The 16,412-nt window shown below is 42.3% G+C and overlaps 1 protein-coding gene across 2 annotated transcripts in view; it reads right to left on the reverse strand.

Annotated features, from left to right (window-relative positions):
• The window catches only part of Nsg2 (neuronal vesicle trafficking associated 2), a 70,168-nt gene extending 59,984 nt beyond the window's left edge, over positions 1-10,184 (reverse strand). Inside the window, exons 1-2 of one of the 2 annotated variants that reach the window (XM_004665008.2) lie at positions 9,986-10,184; positions 8,961-9,111 (exon numbers count right to left, since the gene is read on the reverse strand). In XM_004665008.2, the coding sequence (XP_004665065.1) occupies positions 8,961-9,089 (129 nt within the window). In that variant the 5' untranslated portion in view covers positions 9,090-9,111; positions 9,986-10,184. Of the gene's footprint in view, positions 1-8,960; positions 9,166-9,985 lie in introns of both variants that reach the window. The other variant, XM_045153369.1, reaches the window with a different exon arrangement.
• Positions 10,185-16,412: the final 6,228 nt, after the last annotated feature.

A 16,412-nucleotide genomic window follows, 5' to 3' on the forward strand; every position in this document is an offset into this window, starting at 1 on the left:
TTCACTATGTACTAGAGACTGTGGCAAACATTTGGCTAGCTTATCTCCTCAAGCAATCCTTCAAGGAAGGTATCACTACCATGAGGAAATGGAGGTTCACAGCAGTTAACTGATTTGCCCAAAGTCACATCTCAAGTAAGTTGTAGAGTTAGTGGATGAACTCGGGTTATGCGGTTGAATGCTTCCCTGTACATGCCATCTACAGTGTGTTGTTTATGTGCCAAAACAAGGGAATTACAGCAGCTCTCCAAGACCTTCTTACCTTTATGAAATGGAGGTCACATTTTGAAATAAAAAAAAAGTGAGATATGATTCATGGTCAAAAGACAGAAAAAATGAGGTAAAAGTTTTCAAATGGATCCCACCAACCCTGTCCCTACTTTCCAACCATATAGCAGTTTAAAGTATGCACACAAGTCCATCCATGTTGTAAAAAAATGACAAGATTTTAATCCTTTTAGGGACAAATCATATTCCATAGTGTATAGACCATTACACAATGCATGCATGTATTAAAATATCATACTGTACCTCAGAAATTCCTACAGTTTTCATGTATCAATAAGAAATAAAACTTTTAAAATATTTTATTTATTTATTTGAGAGAGAGAAAGAATGGGCACACCAGGCCTCCAACCATTGCCAACAAACTCCAGATGCATGTGCCAACTTGTGCATCTGGCTTACGTGGGTACTAGGGTATTGAACCTTGGTCTTTAGGCCTTGTAAGCGATCACCTTAACCATTAAGCCATCTCTTCAGGCCAGAAATAAAATGTTTAAATGAATAGCATGTAACAGAAATAAAGCAGAAGTCACACTCGTTGCTGTTTCTGCAAGTGACATCACTATATACCATTGTCTGAGAAGTTCTCTCTGAGCAATGTGCCTGTGGCCTCTTTCCACATGAGCCCACGCAGCTCTGCCTCCTCCTCACAGCAATGGCGTAGTGTTTCCCCTTCTTGGCACCAGATTGCATTTAATAGTCTCTTCTCTTAGAACAGGCCAAGTCATTCCCAACCATTATGGTAGTATCTACAGAGCCTTGCATACTTGAGAAAATATGCTCATAGGATAAATTCTACCAGTAGGAAGCACCTCAGTTAAATGATATATATAGTTTAAATTTTTTTAAAAAAAGTCAAATACCCCATGAAATATACTGTATCAAATCATTCAACTACCAAGCATGTGTTGAGATGAGGAGGGACTTAAAAGGTGGGAGGAATGGGAACAGAAGAGGGCAATGGAATATATATGACATTAAACCAGAAGGGAGGAAAGGGCCCAGAGGAGAGAGAGGCGAAGAAGATCATAGTATAAAGAAATGTATGAAAATGTCACAGTGAGAGCCAGGGAGATGGCTCAGTGGGTAAAGAGCTTGCCACACCCTCATAATGCATGTAAAGTGTCAAGTATGATGGCATGTACTTTTAATCCCAGCACTGGGGAGGCAAAGACAAGTTGATCCCTAGGACTTGCTGGTTATCTATGTAACTGGATCTATGAGTTCTGAAGTCAGTGAGAGACCCTGTCTTAAGCATTCATGACCCACAGTGGTTACTGGTACCCCCACAAGGCCTGAATTGGGCCCATCAACATACTGACAGCAGGACGAAAGGAATGAGATAACAAAACAGAGGAAGGACTACCCAGAAAGAGGAGGGTCCTCAGTGAAATGGAAGCAGGAGAGGAGACAAAAGAGGATAATGGAATATGATCAAATTACAAGGTGTTCATGTATTAAAGTTCTCAATAAAAAATAAGATGGAGGGTTAGAGAGATGGTTCAGCAGTTAAAGGTACTTTCTTGCAAAGCCTGCCAGTCTGGGTTCAATTCCATAGTACCCATGTAAAGCAAGATTCATAAAGTGGTACATGTGTCTGGAGTTCATTTGCAGTGGCTAGAGGCCCTGATGCCCCATTCTCTCTCTCTCTCTCCCTCTTTTCCTCTCTGTCTGTCACTCTCAAATAAATAAATAAAAATAAACAAAAAATTTTAATAAATAATAATGTGGAGAGCAACTAAGGAGGACACACAATGCCAACCTCTAGCCTCCACACACATGTGCACGAGACCTGTGCACACACATTAATACAAAAAAGCATGCTACATGCACACATGCAATATGCAGACACAAAAATGTCACAGTAAAACTCATTACTATGTGTGCTAGCAAAAAAAATTAATTTAAGGTGACTAAAGTAAAATAAAATGCTTGCCTTAACATAAAAGCAGAGTGTTAACAGAATGTTCCCACCTGGCCAAGATGTCAATTCTTTCTCAGCATCTTCAACATTAAGCATTACCAAAAATTTTTGTCAGGGCTGGAGAGATGACTGAGCAGTTTAGGTGTTTTCCTTCAAAGCCTAATGACCCAGGTTAAATTCCCTAGTACCCACGCAAAGCCAGATGCACAAAATGGCACATGCATCTGGAGTCTGTTCACTGCAGCTGGAGTCCCTAGCATGCCCATTCTCTCTGTCTCTCTGTCTGTCTTCTTTCTAGCTATCTCTGCTTGAAAATTAATTAATTAATTAATTAAAATATTTTTAAAGACTTTGTCAATCTTCTATGTAAAATTTACATTTTGTTTAATGCTCTGATTTTAAGTAATAGATTTTTTTCTTTACTATGCTTATTGGTCATTTTATACCTAATGGCAGAAACTGCCCAGTCAGAGCCATTGTCCCAGTATAAGTTGCTGCTCTGAGGAGCAGGGAGCTCTGGGAGCCTGCTATGGAGATGGAAAGAGATGCTCCCTGGGGACAGGCTGACATTTCTCACATCCAGTGTTTCAAGGAGAGAAGGAAGCCAAAGGAGGGGATGGGGAAGGCACTCAGCCTCAGTGACAGGAGTGTCACCTCTCTTCCCAGGCCCCATCTAGGTCTGCCTTGTGTAAAGCCAGATCTCTTTGCTATGGAGCCTCACCTAGAAACCTCATCCCCCCAGTGTGTTCTGCTTTCATGGGTGCAGTCTTTCTCTGCATGCTTTATACTAGGTAACATATTCTGGGTGTCCATGAAAAGAAAGGAAATGAATGTTGGCTTCTTGTTCACTCGCTTCTCAATAGCTCATTCCCATGACATGACTTGGAGAGTGTCATTCATCTGCTTGGTTCTTTAATCTGTTTTTCCACCTGACCAGTGGAAACATGGAACCCAGTTTTAAACAAAATGTGGGGAAAGGGTCTTGCTTGGCCAAAATTTCCCACTGCCTACTGCTTGCCAGAACCAAGGCTACTGAGATGACCATGTTGAGGAGGCCTAGGGAGCAAATGGGACAGAGAGAACAAGTTCTTCTCAAGCCACCTTGACACCAGGTCTCAGTGAATTCACCCACACTTCTGTGCCCACTATGCCAGTCCCAACCACTACCCTTGATCTAGCCATGGCTTCCAGCTGGGCTCTGGCCTTCTACTCTACTCTTTCTCCCATGGCTCCTTGGTGGGGCTGCTTTAGGAAACTGAGCCACCTCTGTTTGGGGGCAGGTAGCTGTTTCAATTCTCCCTAGAAGAATGACTCGAAGGAAAGAAGTTTCCTGAAAACCATTAATGAACCTGAGTCTGTCCATTGTGCCTAAGATAGCCCACAGTAGCCAGCATCACCTTCATAGAGTAGGACTCTGGAAACTTTTGCCCTCCTTTAAACCCCTTCCAAAATAAATAAATAAATAAATAAATAAATAAATAAATAAATAAATACACAGGTGTTTCTGTAACCCAGTATCTGCCTACCATCACCTCCTAAGTCTCTCCCTGTCTGACACTCTTACATCTGCTGCCAACCATGCTCCCCAGGGGTTCCTTCTCCCTTCTTGATGCCTGCCTGTGTGTTGGTCTCTGCCTCTCTTCCCCTCAGCAGGGGTCAGCCAAGGTTGCTCTCACGGAAAGACCTTCCTGACCATCTTCCAGTCATAAATAGACCTGTCTAAGCTTTCCTTTCTTACATGAGGCACTTCATTCTTTCCTTGGAATAGATCTTTCCACACTTGGCATCTATGTACTTCTATCTGTGTGGTGGCTGGCTTTGCAGTCTCTTTTCCCATAGGAATGGGAGCTCCATGAAGTCACTTGTCATGCTGTCTATTCATAGCTGGGTATACTTAGCCTACAGCATAGAAAGTCCCCACTAACAAGATTTTCTGGCTAAGTGGGTGGCTAAGTTTATGGATGAGTGGGTGTGTTGATGGACGGATGAATGAATGTACTGGTGGATAGATGGGTGAGCACCTTCCAGGATGGTAACATACAGCTATACTTTAGAGCGGCCAGAGAAAGCATCCAAGGACCCCTCTGTCTGAGTTTGATTGAGGAAGTGCATATAATTGTATCATGCCAGAAAGGTTGAGCACGGCAAGCTCAAGGAGGAGTATGGGTACACCATTGTGCAGAGCATAGAAAACTCTAGGCTGAGATTTCTCAGTCTCTCCTCTGTTGTCATTTCAGGGGTGGGGCCAGTAGGAACCACAGTGTGCACTGAAGGATATCTAGTTGCATTTCTGGCTTCTATGTACTAAATTCCAGTAGGGTCACCCTGTCTAGCTGTGACAATTAAAACAGTCTCTAGACACTAGTAAGTGTCTTCATGGGATGCAAAATAGCCCCTTTGGAGAATTGCCACTCCAGGAAGGTGTGGAGTATGGTGTTGGTGGGGGATTACAAAACAGGAATACAGAAAATGAAAGGACAAAGGACCTAGAATATCAAGGAAATGTCACATGGGGAGGAGGGATAGGTTCCAGGGAAGTTACTTTAGCAGCAATGCAGAAGAGTGAGTAACAGAGAGAGGGCCAGGGCTACTCACAAGGCCAGGCCGCTTCCTCCACCGAGGCAGCACTGGCCAGGGAAGGGACACTGGAGGCAGTTATATTATCTCAGGGAACCATCAGGGAGGTGTGATGGCCACCAAAGTGTATTCAACCATCAGTGCGAGGGAGCAGTCTCCCAGGGCGGGTGGTTTCTCAGCTTTGAAGGTGGCACTGATGTAGTGGGGAAAGAATAGGGTGTCAGGGACACTGGGCTTTCAACCCTGCTTCTTCTGCTCTTTATCTGTGGTTCTGGGGCATGTTACTCCAATGACTTGAGCCTTGGTTTCCTCATTAGTGAAATGGGTACACTAAAGTTCACTCTACAGGTGAGTGAGCTCTAAAGAACAGGTAGGTATGCCCTGCAGAGCCCAACCCATAACCTGGGTGTCAAATATTTCAGACAGGCTCACTACTGTGGACTGGATATAGTCTGAATGGCACCTCCCCCCCCCCCCCCCGCAATCATGTGTAGGAAGCTGGGACCTCAGTGTATTGAGAGAGGATGGCACCTTTAAGAGATGGGGCCAAGTGAAAGATAAAGAGGCCACTGAGGGCATTGCCCTCAGAAGGGATGAATGTCCTTCTGAGAACCCAGTGAATCTCTTCACAACTAAGAGCGGTTCTGGAATCTCTCTTGCCTTCTGTCTTGCAGTATGACCTCTCCCTCTCCCACATGCTACCACTGTGAAGCCACCTGCCATGTTGTGGGTACACAATAGCTGGCACATGTTGTCTAGACTTGCAGTCTTCAAAACTGTGAGATAGACAAAACTCTTTTCTTTATAAAACACTCAAGTATTTTGTCACAACAACAGAAAACAAACTGAGATGTTCATCTTCTCCATTTGATCTCCAAAAGGAAGTCTCCTAATGCTTGTGCGTCATGCTCCTAAAAAGTGCTTGAGGGCTGGATAGATTGCTCAGTGGTTAGGGTTCTTGCTTGCAAAGCCTAATGATCCTGGTTCAATTTCCCATGTAAACCCACATGCGCAAGGTGGTACATGCATCTGGAGGTTGTTTGCAGTGGCTAGAGGCCCTAGCATGCCCATTTTCCCTCCCTCCTCTCTTACTTCCATTCTGCCTTACCCTCCTCATACAAACAAATACATATATAAATAAAATTGTTAAAAAGCATTCAAATAATCCAAAGATGACTTTTAAGTATTATTTGACAATTCATATTTTATGCTTTACAAAGGGAAACAATGATTTAATCTATGGGTCAAATCTTTTCTCTTGGCTACTATCTTGGCTTCAAACACCACCTCAATGGAACCTAATCCAAGGATGAATGACTCTTTTGGATCTGATAACCCTGTGAGGTGAGTGACAATACTATCTCTCCTCTTTACACATAAGGAAGCTGAGTTTGAGGGAGTTTAAGAAACTTGCCTGAAGTCATTAGCTAAGGTTACATAAGTAAAAGGTTGAGAAGGAAATTGAACACACCTACAGAATTTTCTTCAGTGTCCATGCTGGTAACTACCACAGTGCCCTCAACATTTATAGAAACAGGCTCCTTGACTGGAATTAAATGTCAGTGAATCTGTTCTATTGTCAGGAGAAAAAAAAACCTGTGTTTGCTCTTATAAAGATCATGAATTCTAAGCTAGGGATATAACTCAGTGTTAGAATACTTGAGTGGCATGCATTAGATGCTAGGTTCAATCTCTAGCAGTGAAAAAATATCATAAAATCTAAATATTAGCACAGAAAACTAGTAAGGCAATTCCCCATTCTGAGAAGATAGAGAGAAAGGAGATTTGAGTCATATTGTGGGTTAGTGTACAGAGACCAAATCTGTAGGTTCACAGGCCATCACAACCCCTTATTCCTGCTGAAGTAGAAAGCTCTGGAGCAGCACTGCCTACAACATTCAGGACATATCACCATAGTTTTTGTTTGGGATGTGACAGTACTGGTCTATAAGTTTCTTTAAAATTTGGGTCAAAGTAGCAACTCTTTCATTGGGTTCTATTAAGTACTGAAGGAATGAGGTAAAGTGTGTGTGTGTGTGTGTGTGTGTACATATGGCATGGGACATCACCTAGAACTTAGAAAGCACTTGAAGTATTAATTACTCTTCTTGTAGAGCTATCTTTGTGCCACTTAATATCTGAGGCCACATCTAACTTTACAATCTGAGGTAGGTTCCTTCTTTCTTCACAGATGAGAAAATTGATGTCCATTGGTAGAAGACTTTGTTGTGACCATCAAAGAAGTGTGTGATGTCCCTTTGTGGGGATCTGCAGGCCTGTTTCAGGAGACCCTGTTTCTTTTCCCACACATGAAGAACCACTATGAGAGAGCTTATATTTACTCTTCAAGCTGTGGGATGACTTTCAGATATAATTGGACTATTTCTTGGTCCTTATGGCATTTTCCTCCTCTTTCAGTGAGGGAGAAAAGCCCTGGGTGTGGATTAGGAGAATAAAGAGAGACATTCTCACAGTAATCTCTGGATAATCTGTTGCTTTGTGGAAAGCTGTGGGGAAAGTGACTTCGGCACAGTCTCTCTCATTACACACCTCTCAGAGATATACAGATCTGCAAGGCTGTTGCCATTGGCCTTTCAGAACCTCAAGACAATGCACTTTCTTCTCCTTCCCAATTTCCACTTATGTCTGGTTCAAGTCCCAGCATTTCCATGGACTCTTCCCATGAATTTGGAGAGTCCAGATTTTCATGTATACTGTGAATGCATACTCTGTGGCTCCCAGGGGAATAATAGGTCTAGAACAGAGCCACTCGACCTTGAACACACTTGAAAGCCATTGGGGGATTTTTAATTCATACTGGCACTTGAATCTTGCCCCAGAGATTCTGATAGAATTGTTCTGGGGTGTGATCTCAATGTGTGATGTGTTACGTGAAGTTTTCCTGGTGACTCTAAGATGCAGTAAAAAATGAAACTGTGTGCTCTGCATGAAACGGGTACTCAGAATGATTTCCTCACATTTCTTTGGCACCCATCACAGGTTCAAAGTCATTTTAAAGGCATGTTTAGTTTCTCAGGATAGCTCAAGATTTCTACATTTCTGTCACCCGCCCCAGTACATTCTCATATTGAAAATCTCTGCACTTTCAAAACAAATAACTCAGTCCCCAGTCAGCCAAGCTCTTCATGTAACTTGGGTTCCTCTTCTGCTGGTTGGATGGGCCCAACTGGTTAAGACACAGTATCTTCCTAGAAATGCCAGTCAGAAAGTCAAACAGATGGAAAGATCTATTGTTTGTTCTAGGGCCAGAGAACTTGGTTGTTGACCTGCACATCTCTCCCTTATTATATGCAAAGGCTCATATTCTGAAACCTCAAGTTTTCAACTAGGTGGATCGTAAATGACAATATCAGTCCCTCCGATGCATATAGGATGACACCTGCTCTGCCACCTCCATTCTTCATGAACTATTCTCATGTCAGGAGATGTGCCACCAGCCATTCATCCATTCTTAGCCATGCCTCTATTCCAGTCATGTTATTCAGCATTCCATGCTTTGTACATGTGCTTCCATTGCTTTAAATACCTTCCTGCTCCCACAGTCTACCCATAGGCATTTACCCACCTTCAAAAACCCAATTCGCATATTCTCCTCTGGAGTTACCTAACCCGACCTCCCAGTCTATATATTTCAGCCTTTCCCCATCACAAGAAAATCTATCGTTGTTTCACTCATGTACTCTCAGAATCTTTGGAATGCCAGAGTATAGCATTTACAATGATGTATTCTATTCATTCGTCATACTGAAGGATCTTGTAATTAGAGAACCTCTATAAACACAGGGCCTTAGTGCGTGCAAACTGAATGCATGTTGGACTGAATCCAATTCTCAGCTTTCAAATTCTATACCAACCAATGTTTAGAATGAACACCTCCCTCTTCAAGAAAATGAAGACAGGATTTCCTGTCACCATCTAGAGGCTTACATGTATTCATCAAGGAAATCTTAATTTGCTTGCCTATGTATTGACGAGCAAAATGAATGAACACCATAAACCCCAAATCACACAAGACACGTCTTATTCACTGAAAGAAGAACTACACCTTATGAGGAAATGCTGAGGGAATGAAAGGTTTGGAATGGCAAATTCTTTGATGTTTTACTTCCTAGGGTGGGTTATCCCGGATACCAGTAAGAGAAACACTCATTACCTTCTCCGGAGCAGACAGCTGTAAATGGTTAACCTCCAAGGGGGTGATGAGAGGGACAGTTTGGAAGCCATCCTCCACCGACGGTGGCTTGGCTCCCTTCTCACTGGGGTTACTGTTCAGCTTCACCATCGTTGTACTTTTCTTCCCAGACCTAAGGCAAGCAGTGAGATTCTCTTACAGCTGGAGGCCAGGCAGGGAGTGAGGGCTGATAACAGAAAGAGGGAAGAAAAAAAAAAAAAAGCGCAGTCCTGGACAGCTCCACTCAGTGGCTTTCACTCTGAGTGATAGCCATCCATCTCCCACTACATTTCCTGACATGATTCCCATTGTCCAGTGAGACTTCTTTAATCATCAGAACATGCCACCCACCCACCCACCCACAGGGTTCAGTAGCCCTCAAATTAAGGGAGCCAACAAAAATCCTTCCCAACATCAAAAACATAGCCTTCCAAAAATAAGATACTAGGTAAAGTATTCAAATAATCTCAGTGACAAGCTTTTTTTTTTTATGTGCAAAAGGAATTCTGTTATTCCGGATTCCCCTGCAACATGAAACATTCCAGCTCACCACCATGGCTGTTATTTTGTCTTTTCTTAAGCAATCCCCTAAGATACAACAAATCCTTTCAATTTCTCTAGCCCCATGCCTTTATATATTATATGTAGGTTATGCACGAGATTCTGTTTCCTAAAACAGAAAGAGGCTGGCTTGAACCCGTTCCTGTAATTCAGCCATCGATGCCTCCATTTCCTCAATAGCCAAGGGCTTTGTTGTGATGCCACGGAAAGTTAGCAACCCCCCCATACTGCAAGACTGCCAACTGAATAAACAAATCATATTAATTTCTCTCCAGCTCCCCTTGAAACCAAACAGTGCTTCCACTCTACCCCCAAGAGCCCAGCACAACTTGAATTTCCCCTGTCAATCCTGCGGAGGGGACGCTGCGAGACAAAACCGGGACGACAAGGTGGTGAGGACCTGGAGGCTGTCGGAGGATGGTTCGAACAAAGGCATGCTTACTTACTGTGCTCCGCTCGTGGGGGTCAGAGCCAATTCAAGCCAATATGTAGAGGAGGAGAATAGAAAGGAGTCCTCCCTCCGCAGTTCGAGCTTGTGGTGCTGAAAAGACAGCCCTCGCGAGTGTCTAAATCCGGAGCTTCTGAGAGCCAGGCCAGCGCGGAGACCTCCCCGGCAGCTGCCTGCCTGCTCGCTTGCTCGCGCCTCCCAGTGGGGACTGGCTCCCACACCACCTGTCATCTGGCACCGCCTGCTGTTTTTCATGCATGGCCACAACCCCAACACGGGACAAAAGGGTTTCAATAAAAAAAAGTGTGAACGATTCTGGCTACACCAAAAAATAATGATCATTAAAAAAAATTAATGCAATGATGTAAAAAAAAAAAGTAATTCTTGAGCTTTTATAAGAAGTGGGAAAAAAGGCACCATTTGCAGGGGAGAAGGGATCACCTCCTAAAGCCTTTCTAACAATATTACCAGATAGAATGGCTCACGACTTATGCAATAGTCTTGAGAGAAAGTAAACTAACATTCAGTATGTATTTCCCATGCAGTGGACACAGAGCCAGCCTCTTTCCAGCTCTCTCCCTCATTCATTTACAAAATGGCTACATGATGGGTTTACTGCAAAGTATGAAGGAGTTACTACAGGGGAGGTGTAACAGGCTGTTAGAAGTCCAGGGCCTTGAACCTCAAACCCTAGGTTCATTTTTAATTTTAATCAAAGAATTGAATAAAAAAAGATTGAGAAGGATAATTATTAAATTATTATAATTATGGAGGGAAGAGCCAAGGCAAGGCGCCCACATGGCTAGAGACTCCAGGTGGAGGGCCTGGCAAAACCTCCTAAAGAAACGAGAGAAAAGAAAGGTCAAGGAGCTCCTGCCATGCAGGGTGTCTGAGAGGCTAAAGGAGCCCATGTGGAGAGTAAGAGATAAGGGGATCTCCCCTCTGCTCAACCTGGCTGTGCCTGGGCCCACCCAGAACCAGCTGAGGGAAAAAAATTACCTGCAGCTGGAAGTTCCCAAGTGGTCAGAGAGCCTGCCTTCCTCTTGCAAAGGCATTTATAACCTTGTAGTGGTGGGCTGTCTTCCGGCTCAGGTGAACCAGAGGGGCAGCTGGTTGGTTAGGGCTAGGGGCTGTCTCAGGAAGAGGCTAGCCCCGACATCAAGCTGGAGGGCTGAACTTGGTCAACCACAATATTTAAATCTTATGAATGACTTCCCTCCCAGGAGGGGTTCTGGTTGTTTGTGGGGAACAAAAAAGGTCTGGGGAACTAGGCAAGACATAAGAACTCAGATCATCTTTGATTTCTAGCAAGTGCAGACTCTCCTGCCTTTTGTACCTTCCGGTGTCCAGTCACCCTAACTATACCCCCCTCACAGAGGCACTTAGCACCAAGCAAGACAAATGGCACACTGTATAAACAGAAGCTGCCTGTGTCACCACTGTCCTGTGATTGTACACAGCAGCTAAGACCAGAGAGCTGGGAAGGCACCAGTACTGAGATTTGGACCCTGACCACTGCCATTGAAGTTTATATCTCGAACAAGATGTGGATGGCACCCAGTCTGGTGCTGGGAATGAGAAAGGGCAACACTCAAGTGTTAGTCCTGTGTATTCTGGCCCTATGGATTTTGGATATTTTGTATTCTTTGTGTCTCTGTTGCTGTGGTGGCTTGAATGTGAAATGTCTCCCATAGCCCCATGTGTTTGCCATTAAGCTTCAAACTCAATCCTCAGCTGGTGGAAATTCAGGAGGTGGAGCCTTGCTGGAGAAGGTGTGTCATTTGGGGCAGGCCTTGAAGTATTATAGCCCCAGCCTCCCTTTCCCAGAGCTCGCTCACTCTTGGGCTACCCCCCAGCTCATGTGATGTCCAGCCTCTGCTCTGCTGTGATGAAATTTCTTCTCAAGGCTATATGCCAAAATAAACCCTTTTCTCCCCACTGGTTGCTTTTTGTCGGGTGTTTTGTCCCAGCAATGAGAAGGTAACTGCAACAGTCACTTATCTCTGAGAGCAGTTAACACTTTCCTTGAAGAGTAATAGTAGTAAAGATGGAAAGATGCCCAAGACAACTTTCTTTAATTTGTGAAGGAACATAGCTGGATTATTTCAACCACAGGGATTGCTCTAACAACCCTCTTCAATCCTTTGAGGTCAAGGCCATTGTCAGTGATTTCTTCCAGCTACAGTAAAACCAGTGTTGGGTGTCCACTAAGCTGCAGGACCATAGATGATGTATTTCATGGAGTCATTTGTCTTGATAGTTAACATATCCCCCCTTGCTCTGCTTGATAAAATGTCTGGTCATCCTAGTTAGTGCTCATAAGGTAAAAGACCATAAAAAAATGTGTATGTTTCTGTACTGTTTAGCAATGAAATGTGTATGTATAAAGAGAAATTTATAAGACAATAAAGGCTATCACAGATCAGAATTGTACAAAGCTATAATGAAAATTTCAAGACCTTAAAAAAGAAGTCAAAGAGAAAACTAGATAATGGAAAGAACTTACATGTTCCTGGATTGGCAGAATTCATATTGTGAAAATGGGTATATTACCAAAAGTAATCTCTGTATTCAGTGCAGTGTCCCATCAAAATTTGAATGACCTTCCTCACTGAACTGGGAGAAAAGGTCAAGAACTCATGTGGAAACAAAAAACACCATGAACCGTCTAAAGCAACCCTAAGGAGTAAGCTAGAGGTATTACAATGTATGAGCTCAGATTATACCATAGAGCATGGCACTGGTATCAAAATAGACACATGGGGCTGGAGGGGTTGCTCAGTGGTTAAAGCACTTGCCTCAGAACCTAACAACCCATATTTGATTCCCCAGTACCCACGTAAAGCCAGGTGCACAAAATGGAGCATGCCTCTGGAGTCCATTTGCAGTTGATGGAGACCCTGACATGCCCATTCTCTCTGTCTGTCTTCTATCTCTGCTTGCAAATAAAGAAATAAATAATATATTAAAAAAAAAAAAGCAGACATAGAGCAATGGAACAGAATAGAGGACCCAGAAATGATTCCACACTGCTTTGGGCACCTAATCCTTGACAGATGAGACAAAAACATTAGTGTTGGCAAAACTTGATATTCACCTGAAGAAGAATGAAACTTGATCCATGTCTTTCATCCCATACAAATATCAATTCCAAGTGGATCAAAGACCTTAATCTAAAACCTGAAACTGCTAGAGGCAAAAATAGGGAGCATGTTTTGAGATACATGCAACAGAAAGAACTTTCTGAACAGGACTCCCACAGCACAGATAAGAGCCTCAAGAAAGAGCAAATGTAACAACATGAAATTAAAAAGTTTCTGCACAGTAAAAGAGACCATTGTTACAAATATCTTAAATTAATGAAACTAGGCCATACGGAGCAAAAGTCAGGTTGGAGTAACATACTCTAAGAATAAGCATGAATTCAGTTTGTTTATTTCAGCAGTTAATTTAATTTGTTACTCTGGTAAGGAATAGACTAAATACAGAACAAAATTTTAAAAATGAAGAAGAAAACCACTGCTTTCTTTTTCTTGGTTTCCTGAAGTATCTTACTGTTCTCTTTTTAACACTTAGGATAGATAGCCTCATTATATTATTTATCTCTTTCATATTTGATAATAAAGGAAATTAGTGCTATTATTCTTGCCTCTGATTATTGCTACTTTCTCTTTTTTTCTCTCATATTTATCAATTTAACTTTAGAAGTTAAACCCTACTTTATTTTCACTGATGAATACTTTCCATGATTTTATGTCCAATTCCTGACATCTGCATGTCATAATTGAAAGTGGGAAGAAAAGTGAATACAATGTCAGTTTTTTTCCAGAAGGCCTTTACTGAAAATAATTATTCTATATATGTACATTTCAAAGGGTCTGTAATAATTCTAAGATAAGTTTGCACTATGTCTCAGCATTTAGTGTTCTGTTTTGTTTCTCTGTATAAATACATCTCCAATGAAAAATAGATAAAAGCACTTTAAATGTCTCATTATAAATCTTGTTGTCTGCTTAAGACTGTTATTCAAAATTTAAAAGGCCGATAAGCTTTTTACAAGTCTGCTTTGAGAACCTCCCAGAGGCAACTATAAAAGGACCCTATGCTCACACTATTACTAGGAGCTCTATATTTAAACTCCAGATAAGAGAAGCCAGAAAGCTATGAAGAACATGAGATTCCCTCTCTTCTTGAGAAGGGAAGTGGGCATTGCCCATTTCTGATTTAAATGGAAAAAAAGACACGAGGCAGGCAGAAAGTCCAGTCAAAATCTCTCTTCCATCTGGCTAGAAAAAGATGAAGGAAATTCTCTAAATAAAAGAGTGAAGCCCTCAAGGTGAAAACTGACATTAACTTAATCTAAGCAAGATGACTTACAAAGAACCCTTCCCATTAAGGTCTCAAAATGCATTTAGAAAGACCTAAGTAGATCAGAATAAAGACTTTATAAGAAAGTTATTGAATTTGGCCCTGAAATATGCACTTTTCAAAAAAGGCATTCCAATAGCCTATTTTCCTATTAAAAAATGGACTTATCTTTCTTCCAGTAAAAGACTTCCTAATGAGTCTTCTAAAATAAGGCCTAGTTAGCCGGGCGTGGTGGCACATGCCTTTAATCCCAGCACTTGGGAGGTAGAGGTAGGAGGAGCAGTAAATGTGGGAAGTTTGTAACAGCTGTTCTCAGTAAGAAGGGAAGAGACAGAAGCATGATTGCTCAGAGAAGGAACAGACTATGATACAAGACCAAGAAAGTTTTCAGTCCTACAGGTAATTGTGAAGGTCTTGTCATTTCAAGTTGAGATGAAGGTGGGGCCCTTCTCTTAGAGTTCAAAACCTTAGACAAGGGGTCTCTCTCAAAGGGTTAAATGGACAAGCTGAGGGACAAGAGACTTCAGTCCTGAAACAAGTCTATCTGGGCAACACGTGTTTTACTTAAGTCATCCTCACACCATGCCCCCAGCTGTAGAGTGCTTTCATCCTGGCATGACATGGTCGTTGCCCTCTTGCACTTTCAGCAGTTGTGATCACCCGTGTGAGGCCCATACATCATGGAGAGAGGGAGGGGCTCATAAGTCCCTGACCTTCCCCAAGGATATATAAGCAGTTAAATTTCTGTTGGGAGGGGTTTATAAGGTTCCACCCTTTCCTGGGGGTATAGAATTGGTTAAAAGTTGCTAGAAGAGACGTTTTCTTCAATAATGTAGCTATCTGTAAGTTGTTCATGCTTTTGTAAATAACCATCTGTGCTTGTGAAAGTAACCTTTTACCTATGGTACTATAAGCATCCCTAATTAAACAAATTGGTTAGCAGGCTAGACTTGAGTGTAATCAAATCTTTAATCTGTGGTTGGTGCCTTCTCTGTGATGAATAGATATTTATTCATCTCCCCAGAAAAAGTTCACAAAACACCCCCTGGCTTCAAAAATATCAATTAGGATAGTAATTGCTTCTGAAGTTTGTATGTTCAGGAAAGATTTCCTCTGAAATTCCAGATCCATATATAAAACTATCTCCTTGTTCCCTTCATTTGGATGGCTTAAAGATGTATCAGTCGCAGCATGTCCAAACTGAGGTCACTGTCTCGGTTATGGACTCCATGTTTATGTACTGCCTCAAGTTCATATATTGAAATCAATTTCCCATTGTGATGATATTTGGAGGAGGGGCCTTTGGGAAGTGCTTAGGTCAGGAAAGTGGATTATATGAATAAGGCTTATGCTCTTATAGAAGAGGCTTCAGAGATGGCCCCCCCTATTTTTTTCTTTTTTAGAGAGAGAGGGAGAAAATATGGGTGTGCCAGGGCCTCCAGCCACTGCAAACAAACTTCAGACGCATGCACCACCTGTGCATCTGGCTTATGTAAGGTACTGAGGAATGGAATCTGGGTCCATTGGCTTTGCAGACAAGTGCCTTAACTGCTAAGCCATCTCTCCAGACCCCCCTTTTCATAGTATGACAAGAAGTCAACTGCTTGTAACCTTATATGGTGAACTCACTAGTACCCAACCAAGCTGTCTCCTGGATTTTGTACTGCTAACCTCCAAAGCTGTGAGAAATATATTTCTTCAGTTTATTAGGCACCCAATCTATGGTATTTTGCAATAGCAGCCTGAGTAGTCTGAAAGAATATCTACCACAAACATGCCTTCCTGACATGCCTCACCCTCCACCCATTTTTGTTCTAGGAAGATCCTGGGAGAATTCTTGATAACTCCTTCCTTACTCCTACAGATTCCAAGATGATCCAAGACATCTTTTCTTCAGGATATTTGTGTTGAAGTGTTTCTTCTCTATTCTCCAATCACTAGAATACTTCATTCAAACTACTTTATTTATTTCTGTATGTATTGGTGGTAGCCCCAATCTTACATGGAGTGGAGATAGAATTGCTTGGGCTCACTGGTCAGCCAGTCTGATGGAAAAT

The sequence above is a fragment of the Jaculus jaculus genome, chromosome 6 (assembly GCF_020740685.1).
Source record: "Jaculus jaculus isolate mJacJac1 chromosome 6, mJacJac1.mat.Y.cur, whole genome shotgun sequence".
NCBI lineage: Eukaryota > Metazoa > Chordata > Mammalia > Rodentia > Dipodidae > Jaculus > Jaculus jaculus.